The sequence below is a fragment of the Catharus ustulatus genome, chromosome 3, assembly GCF_009819885.2.
Source record: "Catharus ustulatus isolate bCatUst1 chromosome 3, bCatUst1.pri.v2, whole genome shotgun sequence".
Classification (NCBI taxonomy): domain Eukaryota; kingdom Metazoa; phylum Chordata; class Aves; order Passeriformes; family Turdidae; genus Catharus; species Catharus ustulatus.
Window position 1 is genome coordinate 91,994,452 of NC_046223.1, and position 22,378 is coordinate 92,016,829.

General features: G+C 40.1%; 1 protein-coding gene across 9 annotated transcripts in view; it reads left to right on the forward strand.

Annotated features, from left to right (window-relative positions):
* KHDRBS2 (KH RNA binding domain containing, signal transduction associated 2) overlaps positions 1-22,378 on the forward strand; it is a 359,637-nt gene that overhangs the window by 215,365 nt on the left and 121,894 nt on the right. For all 9 annotated transcript variants that reach the window (XR_004417327.2, XR_004417324.2, XR_004417326.2 and 6 more), the window contains exons 5-6: positions 9,098-9,225; positions 11,310-11,505. Coding sequence is in view for 2 of the 9 variants with exons in the window: in XM_033054296.2 (XP_032910187.1) it covers positions 9,098-9,225; positions 11,310-11,505 (324 nt within the window). In the remaining 7 variants the exon portion in view is untranslated. The remainder of the gene's footprint in view (positions 1-9,097; positions 9,226-11,309; positions 11,506-22,378) is intronic.

Below are 22,378 nucleotides of genomic sequence, written 5' to 3' on the forward strand. Positions count from 1 at the left end.
GGCTTGATCTTCAGTTGTTTCTTTTCAGATGTTTTTAGTGAGCAGCTCCTTCAGCCAGGGAACTTACTTCACTTTTCCACTTGAACCAGTAGAGTTTGTATTTGATCTGAAGCTGGTCTTCTTGTGCAGCTACCTGGGAGGGATAGCATAGACACAGCAGCCATGAAGAAATGTGAGAAGCAAAAAAGGACTTTTTGCTATGTGGTAATAATCAGGAATTAGATAATATTCTGTTAACAGGAGAAAAAAAAAAGGTAGTAATTCTGTTAAAATACCTCAAAACCTTCTTCAACACATGCTACAGAAAGAAACAAGGAGACATTATAAATATCCTGGTGGATAATCAGCTATTTTATACCTATGTATTTGTTGCTAATTTTTTTGAGCTTGCCATTTGCTTTGGTTTTTCATTGTCATGATTTCAGCTTTTCTTGTTGGATGTTTCTTTTCCTTTCACCATTCCTTATTTATTTATATCTACTCTTTTGTACATGAAATTAGGTATAAACTTCAGAAAGCTAAATGTGTATTATTTTAATAGTTTTAATTTCTGTGGTAGTTCAGACAGTGACCCTGGGATTCAATAGCGGCATTCTTTCACTGTCTTTTCCTCATGCTTGTAGAATTTAGTATGGAGACGGGGACTCCTCGCATACCTGCTTGTTCTCCTGTGATTGCCCTCTGTACCATTACACTGGCTATCCATAAATCTATCAACAGTGAAACTAATTTAGATTATAGCAGTTCAAACCAAGCAGATTGAAAATATCTTTGATTCCAGCAGTGAAAATTGCTCTTATATTTTTATGATGCTATTACAGACCATCTACCCAGCGTGAATCTTTTTGGTTTTTTTTTTTCCCTTACTATGCAAAAAAGTCTTGGCACTGAATGGGATGTACTATGCAGTTTAGTTTGGGTTAGTCAGATTGCTGTGTAGGAAGAGTGCATGAGAAATAGAGATACCGTGTTTTCTGTCTCAGCCACTGACTAGGGAAAATGCCGAGGCACTGCTGATACCTTCCAAAGCCAAGCCCTCATGGTAGCCTGAGGTTCCCAGAATGAGTCTCTATCTGCATCCTTTCTTTTGCTGTCAGCCCAGCTTTGCCACCCGTTTGTTCCCTGCCAAGCAGCTGTGCTAGGCAGTGGTGGTTCTGGTGCAGTGCCATGGGAGTGGAGACAATGCTGCTCCAGTCATCAGTGACCTGGGTGGTCTTGTTTATTCTAAGCCTACAAAAAAACTTCATTGACACAGACTATGGCTAAATTGGATGATCAGAGAGATGTTCAGGGTTTCTAAAGGGTCGTGCATGCAGCAGACTCTAGACAATAACCTGAATTAGTCTGGATCAATCAGTTTTCTAGAAAAGTGGAGGACCAAACGTAAGGCCATGCTACCATTCCCACAGCTCCTCTGTCAAGAGAATGCTGACTATAATGAATCGCCTTTTTGCCAGGTTCTGCTCCCAGAAACTGAAATTTAAGATTCTTTATCTCCTGACTAATGGTTATTAACAGATTTCAGTATACACTAGCAGAATTAAGAAGTTTCTGTTCTGCATCTGTAAAACAGACTTAGTGCTTGCCAAGACAGTCCTTTCTTACTCCAAGGATGGCTCATGTTATCATAATCCTGTATTACAATAAATAAAAAACCTCTAAAATTGATTTAAAAACTAGTTCCTGTGTCATGTATCATATTCAGTTCCAATGTATTATGTGCTATCAACCTGTACAGATTATCACCTAATGGGATTTTTTAAAGTTCTGAAATTACTCAGAAGCTGTAAAAAAAGGGGCACTTCACAGACCTGTAGTAAGATTCTTGCCCAGATTTCTCATTCTTGGTTGCCGTTTCTAGTCTCCTCAGGTTGAGCAGCATCTTTTGTTTACTGTTCTACATGGGACTGAGGGAAGTGTGGCTGTAGCCAGGCTGGATGAGACAACTAAACAAGAGTAAACACGTCTAACTTTTGCTGGCTGCTGTTGCCGTCCCTGCTATCCTTGACTAGGGAGCTACAAACCTACAGCAGTGGGTTATCAGGAGGCAATCTGGGTCTTACCTGGTGTAGCTGGAATAAAAAAAGTTGCATTGTAAAAGTTGTACTGTGCATAGCTTGCTGTTACTTGTGTGGGCTTCAATGTAAATTATATCAGACAGTTACTCCAGCCTTAAGAGCAGGTAATATCTCGTTATTAGCAGAGCTTCAGCAAACAGCTGGAGAACAGTGGCAGACCCTGCCTCCTTTGAAGCAACTGGGTTTTCCTGGAGGAAGACCAGTCATATCACATCTCTTACTTCCTAGAAGTCAGTGTAAACATCCAGCAAGAATCCATAACAATTTCTTTTGGATTAGGTGGCTACACCACCTTTCCTGTAGCCTGCTGTATGCCCTCTGTTTGTATTACCAATTCCCTTATAAGTCTCTTTCAAGTGACAGCTGTAAATGAGCACAAGTCTCTGGCAGCCAGAGCTCACTTGGAATTAAATTCAGGGATAGGGAGCTGTCAGCTAACTGGCTTCTGTAGCAGCATAGCTGTCATTTGGATGAATTACAGACCACAGTATCCATTTGTGTGGGGCCTGAGAGCAAGAGGGGTGGAACAAATTGGGGTAAATGGCTGAAATTTAACACTGGCTTCTGCAAGTTCTTCAAAACCCATGCACCCGTCTTCAGTGTGAGTATTTTCTGTGGTTAACAGCATTTCCATGTAAACTGCAATAATCTTCTTTTGAAAGGTCTCTTTAGTGTGGAAAAAAAAATTAAATTGATTGTACAATTAGCTGAGGCTTCTTTTGCTCTGTTCTATCAAAGACTAAAATATCTGGGTCAAAGTTTCTTACTACTTTGCCTATGTCTAATTTCCACCCTGGGACTGGCAGCTTCTCTTCAGATGCTGAGGAGCAAACACCCCCCTCCCTTCCACACCGCTTGTAGAGAGCGGTGCCCCATGCTGATGATGCCAGGCAGATTTAATTGTGCATGCTCAAAGAGAAAAATGACATCCATGCTTGGGTGAGTGCTCTCTGTGGCAAGCTGACAAATCCCCCAGCTGTCAACTAACCTCAAAGGCAAGTGTACATGGCTCTAGCTTATGTCTGCTTGTTTTCTGCCCATAGGCGTTTAGAAGCTGAAACTCATATTGGCTGCAACACTTTCAGACTGCTACCCGAAGAAATGTATGGTCTGCTTTATGTGCTTTGATCTCTAAGGGTGATCCACACAATTAAGGTTTATTTTTCAGACAGATTGTAAGCAGGTAAAGACAGCACCTTTTTGCATATGGGGCAAGTGAAAGTGCATAGCATTTATGGCTGTGGATCTGGCTAAGTTTCTGATTGCTTAGCGAAATTAATTTCTTCCTTGGGCTCCGATGGATTATATTTTTATGTGTTTATTGGGGTCTGCCAGAGAACTACATGCAAACAAAATGGCCTTACTTGAGTGCCAGTATATGTGGGCAAATGTGAGGTGTTGATAATGCAGTACTGGAGTCATTTTGGCAGAAACTTTCTTACTTGTGGCGCACTGCGGGCTGTCCATCTAAACCCATCATTAACTGGCACCTATGCTCTGGTGTGATAACCAGGACAATCTGTGAATGGGCAAAGAGCCATCCTAACAGAAGGCTTTGACTGTAGGTAACCAGGAAACCATGCATATACATTAAACATGGGTTCAGTAGGTGTGGGTGTTATCTAGGAATATCAGAACAGCTGTGGGGTTTGAGCTGTGGAGAACATATGCCATACCCATCAGACACCCAGGGAGGGTGGGCTAGAGGCAGTTCCCACTTGATGATGAACTTTGTAGGGATTGCTTGGTTGGACATGGGCTCAGCTACAGATGAATCTCATGTTTTGCAATGGGCTTCAAATTAGTGTTAGAAAAACAAAGCATTGAAGCTTAAGGATGCAGTTCACAGAATCATAGAGTGGCTTGGGTTGGAAGGCACCTTAAAGATCACCTAGTTCCAACCACCTCCCACTAGACCAGGTTGTTCAGAGCCCCATCTGACCTGGCCTTGAACACTGCCAGGGACGGGTAGTCCACAACATCTCTGGACAACCTATTCCATTGCCCCACCACCATCACACTAAAGAGTTTTTTCCTAATATCTAACCTAAACCTATTCTTTCAGTTTGAAAGTAGTCCTGTGACTATGTGCCCTTCTCTCCATCTTTCTTATATGCTTCCCTCAGTTACTGGAATGACACAATTAGATCACTCCAAAGCTGCCTTCTTAGCAGGCTGAACAATCGCAACTCTCAGCCTTTCCTCATAGTAGAGGGTTTCCAACGCCCTCTAATCATCTTTGTGTCCATCCTCTGGGCTCACTCTAACAGGTCTTTGTCCTTCCTTTGCTGGGGACCCTGCAGGTGGGACAGAATTCCCTCCCTTGCCCTGCTGTCCACGCTGATTTTGGTGCAGTCCAGCATAGGGTTGCTTTTCTGGACTGCAAGTTGCCATTGCCAGACCAGCCTCTTATCCACCAGCTCTCCCAGCACCTTCCTATCAGGGCTGCTCTCAATCTCTTCATTCCCACAGTCTGGATTGATACCAGGGGTTATCCTGACTCAGTTACACTAATTAATTTACATGCCCACCTCAGGCACCGTCTCACCCAAATTTAGGTGATGGAGAGGGCTTTCCAATCTACCTGTCACAATTGTTCTAAGTTTCCTAACCTGACACTTATAAATGTTATTGATATGTGCCGGAAGAAGTTCAATAGGTTTATATCTGAGTGCACTGGAGTTTTAGAACTGGATTTTAAAATATAAAATGTAACAGGAAATGCCACATATCTCTTATCAACTCAGGGTTTAGTTTGTCAAGTACTTTGAATACTGAGCAGCCAGTACTATTCTTTTTTGTAACAGCCTGATATTAAAGCACTCAAGTAAAAAGTGGGAATTGCAGGGTTCTTGACCTCTTCAGCATACTGAACTGCAGATCCTGACCCCATGAGTCCAGATAAGTGGTTCTCACTATGCTCTGAAGCTGAAGCATAGCAGAGTTTACCATTGTAAGGCTACAGAGAACACAAAGAAGCAGGGACTCCATGAAGTCCTCATCACCAGTTATTTTCAGTGTTTTTTAGTGCTTCCCCACATATAGAAGGGGGCATGTGGACAATGTCTCTTAGAGTCCAAAATTAGAATGCATCTAAAACCAAACAAAAGGGCTGTATTTTCATCACCTAGCTCCACCTAAAATCACTGTGTCTTCTGTGTCCCATTTTCTGGCTGTGAGTTTTCTGAAGCATGTACTCAATGGAAATTTTAGCCTAATTGGAATTTAAGCTGCCTGAAAATAGCCCCAAGGCAGCACCAACAGAATTTAGGGGAGATTGCCTAGCTTCAGTGAATCTGTGCAAATGCAGAGCCCTGGAATTCGTTTGCTGAGATGAGGAGCTGGGCAAGATGCAGAAATGCTGCAGGAGTCCAAATCCCCCTCCCGTTCCCTTTCTGCTGCCTGAGCACAGAAGAGAGTGGGCAAACATGTGTCTGGGAATGTGGTGCTCTATGCTGGCAACACAGAACTTCAGAGGGTATTACATGCGTGGGAGTGAAAGAGTGTGCCCTATTCATGCTTCAAAATTGTCAGAGTGAAATATTGTGATTATCGTTTTAGATTTGACACCTAAAACTCTGCATTCTTAAGGTAGTTTGAATGTAACCTAAATTACTCTTCCCCCGACTATCTGGTAAGAATGAAATTTAGCTGTCACAGATAAGAGTAATGATATTTATTAATAGAATTATAATAGAACTGAAATGGGCAGAGTACATCAGGACAGGAGATCACTGTCCTTCAGGGATTGATTTATCCTTGACTTCTATGAGCCTTTGTTATGGTAATGATAGAAACGTATTTCCTAAATTCTTTTGGTCTTTCTGTGCCTTACCCTTTGATTTCTTTATTAACTCTCTTTCCTTGTCACTACACGTTCTTGTTAATTCAGATCAGGTTTTGCAACTTGGATCATATTTTGATTTTTTTTTTTTCCAAAAGGCTTTACTGAGTTCTGTAGCAGCTTGTGTGCTTTCCTCTCTTTGCTGCACCTCCTGTCAGTGCTTCCAGAATGGCCTGTGGGTGAACTCCCACCAGCCAGACTGATTTCCCTTGGTTTGCTTTGTTCCTACAACAGTCAAGGCAACCTACCTAATTAATCACTCCAAACCTTCATTAATAAACATAATTGTGGTAATTTGTGTAAACATGTTGATGTTTTCTGGACTAATGAATGTTTTATCTAAACATGCAATTTGGTTTTCTAGGTATTTACATAGAAATGGCAATTTATTGTGGCCCTGAGTGCTACAACTTTGCTGGTGTTAAAAATCCTTCACCTTTCTAAAGTCAATATGTATGTTTAGGTGAATAGTCATGGGTATGGATGGTTAGCTCACAGTTAGTAAACTCTGACCACCATGATACAAGTCAATCGCAGCCTCCTTATCAGCATTAAATGAAAAAACTCTTTATAGGTAGTAATGTTTTTAAAGCTATAAAGAAGAGCAAAATATATAGGTTTATGTAGATTATCAGCTTTAAGAATAGCTATAAGATTATTAGAAAGCCATAAGAAAAGCTGTGAAGTATAGGACATTTTTCATGAGCTTATTTTAACATAAAAAAAAAGGAGGTTGTTTTGTTTGCGTTTTTTTCTGAAACAAAATACAGCACTGTAGTGTGTAGCTACTTCCTTGTACAGTAATTTCACGACCATAAGGTGCACCGGACTATAAGGCGCACCCTCGGGAGTCGGCAAAGTTTGCAACTTTGTAGATCATATAAGGCACACCGGACTATAAGGCGCACTTTTTTTGCAGTGAGGCTCTGCCCCCAGCTTCCCCTGCACGGTTGCTGACAGCCATGGGCACCCGGGCCCACCCGGACCCGACAGGGGCGGTGCCATGGGCCCCCGGGCCCGCCCCCACCCGGCTGCCGCGGAACTACCAGCTCCCCTCACGGCTCACACTTCCGGGGTGGCAAATGTCACAACTTTGTCCATCATGTAAGGCACACTGGATTATAAGGCACACTTCCGGGTTCGGGGGAAACTTTTAGTCAAAAGGATGTGCCTTATAGTTGTGAAATGACTGTACTTCCTTCAGTATAGGTGTGTCTTAAAACATCATGTACTCTTTCTTGGGACTAGATATATATGAAGCATCAGCAGCATAATTTTGCTCATGTGCTGGACTCTGAACTCATGCAATTAAATATTTATCAGAATAGATACCCTGACTCTAGTTATACTTGCACAACTATGAAAGATTAATTCAGTGTTAACGTTTCTGTTTAATGGAAGAGGCAAAATGAGCATTTCTGCTGAAAACTTAAGGTTTTAGGTTTAGAAATTATGATCCTTATTGTTCTTTTGAAGGACCCCATAAGATAATTATCTATATAGAGTAATATTTTTTAATGAAATCATTCTCTTCCACGAGACCTGTCCCAGTATCTTTCTTTGGGAGTATTTTGCTGTCTTTACCTTGTCATTTCAAAATACACTGTTTCTTAACTGAACGTACAGCAAATAATCTGCATGCTAAAACTAAGGGCATTACATAGCAGAATGGTGAAGTTTTGCAGACCCTATTATAAATTTGATTTGGATTTTCTGTTTTGTCGATACTAAGATTTTAAATCATATTTTTACCTGAGGGAGTAATGGTTTATTTGAGGCAATTTCTAGTAGAATTAATTTATACAGCAGTATTCCAAAAAAGAGGGGTTAAGGCAGAAACACAGAAATTCGAATTTCTGTCCTGTTGCAGGTCCGTTGGTTTTTTTGTGGGGTTTTTTTTTGAGTTTGTTTTTTGGTGTGGTTGGTTGGTTGGTTTTTGTTTTGTTGGAGTTTTTTTTTTTAATTTTTTTTTTTATTTCCCCCCACATTTTCCTCTTACAAAATGTACCTACATTATTAATGAACTTCAGTCTCAGCACCAGTGTGGAATCTGGAAGATAAACGCAGTCAGCAAGTTTGAAGTTCTAATCCTTTTAAAGCCAGTATGAATAACAGATGATATTAAGAGGAGAGCAGAGTAGATGGCACCTGTTCCAACAATTGCTGTAAATGTGATCTCATTGATTCTTTGTTTTTCCCTCTGTATTTTACAGAGCACATTGATTTAGAAGATACCTTTGGCTTATAACTAATAGTGTTAGAAGAATAGAAAAATATGCAAAAACATTTTGGGATGGTATGAAATGAAAGCTATTATCTATATTATTACTAAATTAGTGATTAGGGGCATAGTTAATATTTAAGGATCCCAGTAATTGCCTCTCCCAGTCAGGCATTCCAATGAAGAGGAAGTCAACATGGTGTCTGAGTCAGGGGACTTGGAATTAGATCTTTAAGGTCCCTTCCAACCCAAAACATTTTATGAGTCTGTGGTTCTATTTTGTATCTGTAAGAAAAGGAAGTTCATCTGGTGTTCTGTTCACTGAGCCAAGAGAAATTGCAGTGCTGAAGCTGATACCCTGTTGACTTGAAATGGGCTTATTTTATTTCATTTATTAATTTCTTAATAGTAAACATAGCTTTGTTACTTGACTCCTAAAGAGAGAGCTCCTTTCAGGATATAAAAAATAAGTGAAGGCTACATTTAGTGATGCTCATTGGTATTGAATTAAATCATCCAGTCACTTTAATGTCCAATATAAGGTAGAATTTGTATTTTAAGTGCAAAAAACCAGGGAAGTTTGCCAAGAATAAAAAATATTTATAAAACACTTTTTTTTGGTCTAAGTACAAGTCACTTGAAATCAGTACCTTTTGTATGTGAGAGTCCATCTGCATTTTGTATACAGATACATTTCTGTGTTTTTATGCCTTCTGTGCCTTTTGTGGGTTTTTTTACATGTTAATGTTCTTCATGACCACCTTCACTACCCATACATACACACTTTTCTGTCCATATATTATAGGTAGTTGTCCCATTTGTCCAATTTTTCAGCATACCAGTGATAATGCAGAACAGTTCACTGAAATACCATCTATGGAATTGCTGGTTTGGGTGGTTTTCCAGCTCAGCCAAAATACAAAGTTTCAAAAAGTTTCACCTTTTGCACTTCAGGATTATAATGATGAAATTCGCCAGGAGCAGCTGAGAGAACTTTCGTATCTGAATGGTTCTGAGGATTCATCGCGTGGACGGGGCATTCGAGGAAGAGGGATCCGTGTGCCACCTGCAGCTCCTTCAAGGTGTGGTAACCTGAACTATTATGTTAACAGCTTTACAAAGTGTAGGCAATAGTAAAAAACCCCATAGTTTAAAAAAAACAAATAAAATTACATACACATCCTAGTCAGTAAACTGAAAGATTTGTTTTCTGTGTGGTCTGTGTTGTTCTGGATTTTCTGATCTACAGTTCACAGGGTACAGTGGGTGACAACAAATGAGAGTAGATTATGTAGACAGGAAAAGGATATTTCTAAGAAAGAATACTTTTATGCTAGTACTAAGGCAACATGGTCAGCAGCATAAAATACCTGGTCAAAACAGTAGTGAAGTCAGAGAAGGCCACATAGTCTAGGTGGAACTTTCTTTTTCAAATAATTACTTTTTCTACATATTGCAGCTATATTGTATGCATACACAAATATACCTATATATAAACTGCATATTATGTTACTTGTTGATGGGTTATCAGTTTTAAGTGAATTTGATTGGCATAATCTAAAAATATTGGGATGTGAATGTGTCGAAATATTTTTTCATATCTAAATAACATATCTCTGCTTGTTTTTAAGACCAGTATAAAAATCTTAGAACATTCTCTCAGACTTGTTTTTCACTATGAACCCTTAAGAACTTCATTGCTTCAGGCACCTAAGTTACCTAGCTACTTCTAGTCTTCTCTCCAAAGAGAGAAACCCTATAAAGATAAGCCCTAAAAAAATGGACTTTTACTTTGGAGGAAATAGGTTATGTGGATACCTTATGTTATGCTGACAAAGAAGTTCTTGAGTAATTGAATGGGCTGATCTTTACTATGACCACTGAGGTTTTGTCCCTGAAGGTGTCCACTGTGTTTACCATCAGTTTTTCCCAAATGAGCTTTTTAAATTGATAATATGATGCGCTTACATAGAATATTTTTTGCAGTTGGCATTCTTGATCATCTTCTACTCAAAGAGTTTCTGGGCTCAGTCTTCCTTACATCCATGATCTCTGAAGAGCTTGACTTAATAATGATGTTCAGAATGTCATTGCAACAAACTTGCAGCTTTTACATCGGGTTCAAAGCACCTAAGAAAGGCATCCCTGCCCAAGGCATGGCGTTTTGACTAGAGAATCTCTGAAGGTCCCTTCCAACACAAACCATTCAGTGATTATGCAGGTCTAAAATCTGCTACTGAAATTTGTAGTAAAGTAATGAACATCACAAGCTAATGCAGTGGGTTTGGCTGTCTCAGCAGGGAACAAACCACAGTTCCTGCTGCTACAGGAGACCTGAGTTCTATTTGCAACTGTGGAACTGGGTATCATGCATGGTTGCTATACCTGGCATTCACAGTCATCCAAAAAGACAGCACACCCAGGAGCATACTGCTCTGAAACAAAACTCACAGACTGCTACCCTGATTTACCCCCCTTCTATTTCATCATATGACTTTTTAAATGGTAACAGCTTCTTCTGACTTACCAGTTTGTACAGCAAGGGAGGTATAGCATAAATAGCCAGGAGGATGCTAAACCTCCTTCCAAGCTTGTCTATATGCTCTATTCTCTGTGCAGTGGGGGAAGGTAGAATCCCACAGTACCAGTCCTTTGTGCTGAACTAAATTAGACAGGAAGAAAAGTTATTCCTCTCCATTTATATTCTTTTTCTACTTTGCCTTGCAAGTTTCTGCTTCCTGCAATATCTTCTGCCAATCTATTTCTCCCACCCACCACTAAACATGAAAATGAGAGTGATGACTGCTCTTGTAAAATAGTTTGAAATCAACAATAGAGGTTCCTCATTTTCTTCATCTTCTCTAGAACAGCTTTGGAGTAATTCTGTGACTGTGTGAATTACAATGATTCAGAATTTTATTAGTACAAGCGACAAGAGGATCAGGTGCAAAAGGCACTGGATGATTTAAAAATAATGCCTTTCCATAATATGAGTTCTGCCTGAGATATTGCCTAAAAGTGCTTGACATTGTAGCTGCCACAACCCCAGAGTTACATGATGCTTTAAATAGCAGTAAAGACATGAGAGCCTTTAAAATGGAGCAGCACACGCATGTCTTCGCTCGTTGTACACGCTGGAGTTCTCATTGCCTTTTGCTCCCCGCAGGGGCCGGGGGGGTGCCATTCCTCCCCCGCTGCCTGGACGAGGTGCCCAAGCACCCCGAGGAGCGCCGGTGACGCGTGGAGCGCTCCCTGTCCCACCGGTGGCCAGGGGCGTTCCCACCCCTCGGGCCAGGGGAGCCCCGTCCGTGCCGGGTTACAGACCACCCCCACCGCCCGCACACGAGGCCTACGAGGACTATGTGAGTAAATGCCTTCATTCACAACGTGTGAGCCAAGCTCTGTGATGAGCACCAAGGCCTTCCGAGATGGAATAGTCCAGGCAGAAAGCTCCCTTCTGTAACGCTTTTCTCCACAGGTGAACGACGCTCTGGGTGATGCAATGTGTCTGCAGGCCTGTGCTGGGGGATGCGGCTTTGTAGATCTGTTCACAGCTTATTTTGGATGTGAGAGATCATGCTGGATAGTTCTTGGGGTGTCACAAAAGAGCAATACAGATACTCTAAAGTTTATGTTATATACTTAAAGTCAATTTTTACTGTAACCAAGTTCCTAAGAACAGCTTATATCCTATGTGAGAAAATGAGGGGGGGCGGGGATGAAGCGTGTTGTTGTTCCAAATCCTTTCTATTACATATTTGTATTCAACACTGTGTTACAGATACATAACAAATAGAAATTCAGCTAGTTTTTGTGAAAGCTGATACAATAATGTGTCTTTAACCAGAAGCAGTGCTAACTGACTGTCACCTTTTCTTATGAAGTGTTAAAAATAATTGTGCTGTGCGCATCAAAGCTTTCAAGTCATCCTCATTAATGTTTCCTCCTGGAACTATCACCATAACAACAGATATCCAAATAGAGAAGAAAGTGATATCAAATATGATGTCTGAATTTTTCCAACCATAGCAAGTCCAAGACTAAGATGAACATCTGATCTATTCCCTAATCTTACCACCAGGGAAAGATGCACTTTTATTCAATTACCAGTCTTCCTAGAACAGAAGAAGGGAAAATTAAACAGAAATTATTCTTTGTTGTTATAGCTTCAGTCAGCCATGTGTATTTGTAGCGTAGTGACTAGATCATCGTCACTTAAAATCAGGGATGCACATTCTGTTAGTTCTAAGAATCACAACTGAGCAACAGCAGCAAAAAAGGAGGGGAAAAAAGTCCCTCCTGTATTTTTTACCTCAACATATTTTCCATTAATGAATGAGCTAAAAGTGCTGCTAAGAAATGGAATTTCAAAACTATATGTTAGTTGACAGACAGTGGGTTACTGTCTGTTAGTATCAAAATGTATGAGACCTTCCTTTCTGTGCAGATACAGAACCCTTGTAATGTAAATTAGGATTATAATTGAAGTAATTTATTTTTTTCATTTACAGTACTAGTAAATGTCCTAGAGTATTAAACATCTTTTAGGGAGCATTTCTTGCACATTTTCTGGATGATAAATATATGGAAAGCAGGAGGAGAAATTGAGGCAGCTGGATTATCAAGGTTAGATAGGCATTCAGCCAGTTCCCCATATTTTTGAAATGCCTACACTCTCAGGAGCACAAAACATACAGGCAATTAAAAGAGTCCATTTAATTTGTGATACGTTAGTCAAATAAAAACAAACTTATGTACTTGTGGCTTTTTTTTTCCCTTTCTTAGATAGCAGCAAAAAAAACGTACCTTATAGGTCAAAATTCACATGGTTTGGAGTCTTCCATCTCCTGTGTCCTTTCAACATCTGTATTCCACAACTAGGAATATATGAGATTGCTATCATGCACCAGTTTGCAATGAAAATTTTTTGTCATATTACAAAAGTTTGTAAGTTCAATCTAAATCATTTTGCTATCTTATGGGCAGTGATAACTAGAACTCTGATGCTGTGCTGGTAGAAGGAAAAGTTCATTGTCACATAACTGAATATAATATTGTAAATGATTTTTTAGGAAAAAATACTTTTTTTTTTCTAGAAGTAATCAACACAGTTTTTCTTCCTACATAAACGATTTAATAAATCATATACCTGGCTGGATACTGAAAGCAAGTGAATCTATTTGTTGACCTGCAGCAAATGTCATGTGTAATTGTTGTTCTCTCCCTCTTAATCCTACAGATTTAAAACTAATTTGTAATGAATAATTTATCCAATTTACTTTATTTTCTTGCTTCTAAGCAAACAACAGTGTATTAGAATTTCCTTATGAGTTTATATTTTTCATTTTTGATTGCAGTATTTCACACCATTTTTTCCTACTATTCGCAATCACTATTGTTTTGGTTAGTGGTTCATATGAATGCACTGTTATTGATTGTGAGTATCTATATGCTTTATTTTTGTTTGCTCTAATGAAAAACAGTCACTTGAATGTTGATCTGAAAGTGAATTCAAGAAATAGAATCAAATGGCTACATTGGATTTTTTTAAAAAAATGTTTACACAGCATTTCCTGAAAAAAAAATCTTTAGCCATTTGCTGAGCACTACTAATCAGAGATTGTATTGACTGTTTGACCTTGAAACATCTAACTGTTCAAATTGGTTTGGATAAGCATTTAAAAGTTTGGATTATCCAATATATAAATATTTTGAGGTTTCCTGATGGCCTTTCTGAGAATCCATAAAAACAGATGTCTGAAGGTTTCTCAAGAAAAGTCCTGTCATTGTGATGAATATATTCATGTGCAACATTTTGAATGTCAGGCCTAGCCAGAGGGAAAAACATTTGGAACAACTTTCAGAAAAGAAGAGGACTGGAGCAGGAAGGAGGAGTGACTCACCTCATGCCTTTTTCTTTACTTGCCTTTGAAATTTGCTTTATATTGAGTGTAGCCTGATAATATCTTAGAGGAACTTCTTCCCTGCAGGAAGAGGAGGTACTGACATTAGAAAATACATGCAAAGGGAAGGTAATTGCCATGTGAATAGTCTTCTTTTTGAAAGCAGTTCATTGGGTGTGAATTTGGATGGAGAGTGTAACTGGCAGCTGCTATGCAGCTTCTGGAATCCAGAGGGGTGGTCCAGGGTTTGTGACTTGGTGTTGTGTTTTAACCAAAGCCAACAACTAAGCTGCAGACAGATGCTCACTTCCCTGGTGAGGTCCAGGAGAGATTCAGAAGTGTAAAAGTGAGAAAACTCTTGGGTTGAAATGAGATAGTTGTGGGTTGGCACTGGCTGGATGCCTGGCACCCACAAAAGCATCTCTGTCACTCCCCTCTGCAACTGGACAGGGGAGAGAAAATAGAATGAAAGGTTTATGAGTTGAGATAAAAGCCGGGAGAGAAATCACTTACCAAATACTATCAAGGGCAAAACAGACTCAATTTGGGGATGTTAATTGAATTTATTACTAACAAAGCCAGAGCAGGATAATGAGATGCAAAATAAGACCTTAAAAACACCTCCCCTCCCTCCCCACCATCTCCTTCTCAATCTGTCCCCTCCCCAGGCGCAGGGCGGCAGGGAATGAGGATTGCAGTCAGTTCAGGCAGATTGTTTCTGCTGCTGCTCAGGGAAAGGAGCTCTGTCCCTGCTCCAGCATGGGGTCCTTTCTCCACAGGCCTGCAGATTCCTGCCAGGAGCCTGCTCCAGCACAGGCCTCCCATGGGGTCACAGCCTTCTGTCAGGCATCCACCTGCTCCAGTGTGGGTCTCCTCCAAAGGCTGCAGGTGGATCTCTACATCCCCATGGCCCTCCCTGGGCTGTAGGGGCACAGCTGCCTCTCCATGGGCTTCACCAGGGGCCGCAGGGGAATCTCAGCTCTGGCACCCGGAGCATCTCCTGCCCCTCCTTCTGCACTCCCCTTGGTGTCTGCAGAGCTGTTCCTCTCACATTTTCTCACCCCACTCTTCTCTGGCCACAGTTACATCTGAGCATCTTTTTTTTATTTTTCTTTTTTTCTTTTTTTTTTTCTTCACTTCTTAAATATGTTATCACAGAGGGGTTACTATCAACTCTGGCTGGCCCAGCCTTTGCCAGTGGTGGTTCTGTCCCGGAGCCAGCTGTCATTGGCTCTGACAAACATGGGGGATTCTTCTGGCAGCTTCTCACAGAAGCCACCCTTATAGCCCCCCCACTACCAAAAACTGGCCCCACAAACCCAATGGAACAGTTACATGGGAGACAAGGGAGTGGATTGAGAAATGGCTGAATGGCAGATCCCACAGGGTTGTGATCAGTGGCACAGGGTCAGTTGGAGGCCTGTCACTGGTGTCTGCCAAGGTTCAATACTGAGCCCAGTATTGTTTAAGGTATTTATCAGAGACTTGCATGAAGGAGCAGAGGCCTCCTCAGCAAGTTTGCTGATGCCACAAAGCTGGGAGGAGTGGCTGATACCCACGGGACTGTGCAACCCTTCAGAGGGACTTTGACAAGCTGGACAGATGGGAAGAGAGGAGCGGTCTGAAACTCAACAAAGGAAAATACAGTATCCTTTACCTGGGGAAGAATAATGCCAGGCACCAGCACAGGCTGGGGACTGACCTGCTGCAGAGCAGTTCTGTGGAGAAGAACCTGAGGGCCCTCTAAAGGCTAAGGTCTTGTTGGTGAGTTGTGAAACAGGCAATAGGCATGACAGATTGAGATTCATGACTTATATAGAAGTGAAGAGTACTTGAGTAGGTCTGCTGCTATTGAGGCAATAAATAACAGAATGATGGAATTATGGAATGGTTTTAGTTGGAAGGGACCTTACAGATCATGTAGTTTCAATGCCCCTGCCATGGGCAGGAGCACCTTTATCTAGACCAGGTTGCTCAAATCCCCATCCAACCTGGCCAAGGACATTTTTAGGGATGGGGCAACTTGACTGGGCAAAGCCAGTGTTCAGCACAGTATATTTTGATTTGAGCATCCAGTCTTTTCCACTCAATATTGTAAGGGTGCTTAATCCAAATCTACAGTAATTTCACAACCATAAGGTGCACCCCCTGGGCGTCGGCAAAATTCGCAACTTTGTAGATCATGTAAGGGGCACTGGACTATAAGGCGCACTTTTTTTTTTGCAGTGAGGATCCACCCCCAGCTTCCCCCCCCGTGCAGTTGCTGGCTGAGGCCCCGCCTCAACCTGGCAGCCATGGGTCCCCGGGCCCGCCTCCACCTGGCTGCCATGACACTGCAGGCTCCCCTCACGGCTCACACTTCCAGGGTGGCAAATGTCGCAGCTTTGTACATCATATAAGGCGCACTTCCGGGTTCAGGGGAAAATTTTAGTCAAAAGGGTGCGCCTTATAGCTGTGAAATTACTGTAAGGCAAGACTACTTTTGCTTTCAGATTCTGTTTTGGAGGGCATTTGACCCTGTATGTGTATTTTTTCCTTCTGAATCAAAAGTTAGTAATAAACTGTCCAATTATATTTTTCTTTACATTTTTTTAGAAGCTAAACTGAGCCTTTATAAGAGGTCTGATGTGAGTTTTGAAGTGACTTACCACTTGTTCCCTTGCACCAGATGGAAAGAATTACCAAAAGAGAATATATTTGGGGAAATGTTCAATACACATTGCTTTGTATTTTACCTCTATCTACATTTTCACTCTTGGTTAAAAAAGTGGACTTTTTCACAGAAAGCCACTCATCGCTCGTCATAATTTGAATACTTAGATGAGCTTCTTGCTTTTACAAACAAACACATAATTCGTTTACAAGAAATAGGCTGGTCTGTTGAGACACTGTGAAGCTGGTACAGCTCCTAGGTCTAGGACAGCCAGATTAAAGAGCAATTTTAAATGCAAATACTCTTTCTCGCCTCTCAGTTCACTGATCAAACCCACCAGATGCAGATTCTTGTTATTTTATGGAAAAAGTTGAGAACAGTACTTTTACAAAGTCACTGGAAAAGAACCACACAATAAGATAGATTGTGCTTTTAATGTCACGCTGTTCTTCCTCTCATTTCAAATTATTTAATATGAAAGTAAATGCCACGTTCAGCTGTTTATTCTAAGATCAATGGTTATTTGCATTTTTCAATAGTTTTCAAACAAACTGAAACAGTTATGCTCATGCTTGTTCAGTGACAACATAGACAATGAAAAGACTAACAATAAGAGGCATTTTGTCACACTTTAGGATTTTAAAAGAATAATTAACATCTACATGCGACTGCAATCCACAAAATTGTGGTTGTGGAGGCTTTGCTTAATAGTTTAAATGGAAATTCTTAGTGCTTTTAAATTCATTCTGTTTCCCAGTCCTGGATGTAGATGGAAACTTTATGTAGTAAAGACCTAAGCTTCCTATTCATGGTATTTTTAATCCTGTGCTACTGCTATAATAACTACTATAAAGTGAGAAATTGATACTTTCAAAGCCCATTCCTATAATCAGAGTAGGACATTGTCAATTAGAGTAAGGCCTGGACAACTACGAAGACTTTTAAGGTTGTTCCAAACCTTAAAATACGAAAATATATTGAATACAATAATAGCTAATAGGGGTTGCTTTCTTTTTTTTTTTTTTTTTTTTTCCCCTAAAATGATGTTTCCAAGTTTTAAAATGTAACGCTTTTCTATTTCTGTGCCTTTTCTGGGTGAGAAAAAAAAATCAATGAAGAATGTACTGAGACTAAAGATCATTAGAATGAAGCTGGAATTATAGACATGGGAATCTGCATGGCTGAACAACATATTGATTAAATATGATTGATTAGCTATTTATGCCCAAGGCACTTCGAAAAACAGCTAAGCTCTTTACAACATGTATCTGCTGTGACTTGAAAAATCAAATTTTCTTTTTAGTACAGTAGCAATAAACAGGATAATGTTTATATTATCTGAAAGACCCTTTTGAGGTTTAGAAGGATGCTGTGAGATCAAGGTATAGTGGATTTATTCAGATTTTGGATAATATTGTCCATGAAAAGTATACATACACTTACTGTGAAAAAATGCAGCAACATAAATATGGAGTTAAAATAATGGCAAGTTTTTAATGTTTTTCTAATAGCAGAATCCAGAGTCAGCACTAAATCTTTGGTATCTGGGAACCTGCGGGTCTAGAGTTTTTTGCTTACCTGTGCAAACTGAAGGTTATCTCTTATTTGTAAAGTTCTTAGACTGAATAAATAAAGCTTTCCTCGCGAAACCAGAAGAACTGTCCAGAGAGCAGTGCAGTACTAAAGTGAATATTTCTTCCAGACTCATCACTGCTATGATTTTCTTGCATATTAATAATGTGGTCTAAATCAGACTTGATTAAATTATTTTCTTGATTTGAATTCATTTATTTTGATTTGATTGTCTTAATCAGAGTTATTCAATGGACTTCACTAATAAAATCTATAAAACTCTTGCATCTATGTATTAATGTTGCAGAAATATTTTTTGTTCTTCTGTCATCCCCTTCATTCTGTCCTTACTTGGCAGAAATAATTCTCTCCTTGACATTAGTTGCAAAGTTTTCGGATGAAAATTATTTTCTATGCTAGACAGAGTATAAAAGAAAATGCTGATGCAGCTGTTCATGTTTTAGTATTATAAATGATGTTATTACAAGTACAATGTAATAAATATTTATATTTGTTATATAGAGATCTAAGTGAAGGGCGTCTCTCAATTGATGATCTAGCCTGCATATGGTTCTTAAATATTCATAGTGTATGCAGTTTTATTCATAAGATCCTACATAAAAAATACAGGCAGTGTTAGCCACAGAGCCAGATTTGTCTGCCATCATGCAGTGCAGCATTTGATCATTGAACAATGGGATCTTTCAGAAGCCCATTACCAAAAATGCATGTCTGCTGTCACTTAGCTCAGTCACAACTTGTCACTTGGTTATTTATCTGATGGAGAACAGTCTAGATTGGTACAAAATAACTCTACAGGCATTTGCAGGCTAAACATTATCAGTTGATTGTATCTCCACCCATGTTACTCTTTTCCAACAGAATGCAAAGGAAAAAATAGTTTTTTGGGTTTTTTTTAACAAAGTCATACAAATTTAAAGAACTGCTTTTTCAAGACTTGGGACCGGTCTAATTTAATTAGAATTATTGAGACTTCAGTTACTGTGTGAATTCAATTCAGTTAGAAGGAAGGCTTGGGTTTTTTCTTTCAATTCTCAAAGTTACTTAACCAGATTTAGTCCACTGAGGTACTAAAAAGCTAAACAATTTTGGACTTCAAGATTCATCTGTTTCTGGGGAGACAGACACATCTGCACTCAGTAAGTGCAGAGACTTCAGCTATGCCAGACAATGACAGAAACTTTGAGCTCTGTTTTCAGGAAGGGCTCCGGAGAGTAAGACGCCATGGCACTTAACATTATCACACCAACATGGCCTCCAGCATACCTGTTGTACTTCTGCTTTTCAGTCTAGCCTTTGGTGAACTCAGATTAGTGACTTTTTATTTAAACAGATATACAGAGTGCTCTTTATATCAATAGATTCTATGTACAGATCACAGAACTTCTAGTTCTGTGTATTATTTATTAAGAATTTGAATGGTAGCTAAAATCTGAGCTTTATTAATGTAGTAAAATGTGCAGTTCAGGAACTGTTTCCTGTAAATTGAAAACTTATATGGGTTGTTCCAAAATAGTATTTGAGTTCTACTGGAATTTTAGGGACATGTATTTAAAAAACATTTCCTGTTCCTGGAGCTTCCATCAGAGTTCATATGTTTTTCTCTTTGATACATTTGTGGTTTTGTCATCTTGCAAAAAATACTTCAGCATGAAACTGTAGCGATACGTATTTAGCAATTGCAGTTACAATAAAATACAAATATTACAGACCACAGTTCACTTTCATTCACTGGCTGATGGGTCTTTTACCCGTTGCCTATATCCATGTACTTATTGGTTACTCAGGAAAATGGATGAATAGGAAAAGTATCTGGTAAAATTAAAGGCCTGAACAGAAGCCTTATATGCTTGTATCTTTTTTTCCCATAGTGCATTCATTGCATTTGCAACTCTGAATTTCATTTATACATAGGAAGATAAAGTTTTGTGCTGGATGAATTATCTCATGGATTGCCACAGAAACAACTCCTCAGCAATGTGCCTGTTCTTTCTGGGTATTTAAGGAAGGCTCAAGTATATATGTCAGCTTTTATTTTCATAGATCTAGGAATGTATATATATGCCCTTAGTGGATATTATTAAAGACAAAGTTGGGTAAAGCTGTGCCTAGAACTCAGAATATCTTCTGATAACTCTGCCGCTTCTTCCCCAGCATCATGTGAGTGTCCTGTATCTGCTGCTTTTGGAAGGAAGAGGTTCAACTCTCCAACTGTCATAGTACATCCAGTAAATCTTTGTGTCAGTATAAAGATATGTGCTTACACTCTGATACAGATATGTATGTGTATACAGTAAATTCACGAATACAAGCCGCACTGAGTATAAGCCGCATCTCTGGCTGTTGGCAAATATTTCATTTTTTGTCCATAAATAAGCCGCACCTGAATATAAGCTGCTCTGTCATTCGCAGCGAGGACCCGCGTGCAACAAAGTTGCCAAATAGTAACAGAATGGCGGCAGGGCGGGGTTTACTGGCTCAGCTAAGGCTGTGCAGGCTCGGCCCGCTAGGGGCTGCTGACGGGGCCAGGAAGCACAGCCCGGTGCTGTCGCTCGGCGGGGCCACTGGGGGCCAGCTGCCGCTGCCACTGGACTCGGTCACCACGGCCCGGCGCTGCCCTGTGGTGGCAGGCAGGGACGGAGCCCCCCGCCGCCTCCCTGAGCCGCGGCAGTGGCGGCGCAGGGCCCCCCTCTCCTCCCCGAACCGTGGCAATGGCGGTGCGGGGCCCCCCCCGTCTCTGCCCCGGGCTGTGGTAGGGAGCTCTCCCTCCTCTCTCCCCGCCCCCCGTGCTGCCTGCAGGGAGCCAGGCTCCACCCGCGGTGCAACAGAGTAGCAATTTGTAACAATCGCAAAATGCCGACTTTGCAGCAGCTCGGCTCGGCACTCTGGTTGGCACTTCTGAGGTTGTAAATGTCAGAAAATTATTCACATATTAGCTGCTCCCGAGAATTAGCCACATTTACGGTTTAGGAGCAAAATCTTAGTCAAATTGGTGCAACTTGTATTCGTGAAATTACTGTATATATATCAATAAATATGTTATCTGTGGTTACATCACAAAAAAATACAGTCCATTTCTTCCAGCCCATCCGTTTATAACAACTTGATGCTGCACAGAGCTCCTCTACAACAAGCAACATGTGTGAGGAACTGTGTAAGGAATCACTCCGAAGGATCAGCAGCATAAAAATTAAGGCATTTCTTTCCTAACAATACAATTTGGGGAAAATGTGTTAGGAAGGAAAAAATGCTAGAAAGTGTCCTAAAGGAGTAAGTGAAAATAATAGTTTTAGTTGTGCAATCAGAGGGACTGGATGAAGGACACTCTTCATTTTGTTTAGCAATGATGGTATTAAAGTGACTGAAATATTCATAGGAATACCTCTGTCATATAGGTAGACCAATGTAGTTCTCAAATATGGTCATTTAAAAAAAAAATTTGATCAGTTATATTTTATCAAAGGTGCAGACTTAGTGTACCTCTTTAAACTTCAGCAAAAACATTGTGAAAATTGATTTTGTTATGAAACACAGTACCTTGAGTTTGACCTACAAGACTCTTAGAGAGTGCAGCAATCACTAGAAGAGGGACATGCAGTATAAAAGCTCCAGGACAATAAAGTAAAAAACCAGAGATGAAAAATGTTCTTTCTCCATACAGACATGGTTTTTCATTATGAAATTATGGTTGCCTGCATTTTAATAGCTTTTACAATCACTGTAAGTGCTGTTACTGATAGATATGTAATGTTGTTTTGTGACTCTTATTATGGTGTAAAAATCTGTGGAGTGCCACACCTGAAATCATAGAGTGCAGTGGGGCTTTTTAAAGTAAAATTATATAAGTAAATGCTTCTTATATAGGAGGATCATAAGAACACAAGGACCATGACCCTGTACTACTTTGTGCAATAACATCAAACCACATTTAAATATTTCTTAAAATCAGCATATCTGTGCAAGTAGAGTACATAACATTATGTATAAGTTCCTGAAAAGTGCTTGACTTGTAACTTTGGTGTTCATACTATCCTCCCACTCTTTCTGGGCCAGTTAGTGAGTTCCTCTAATGAAGGTATTATTAAA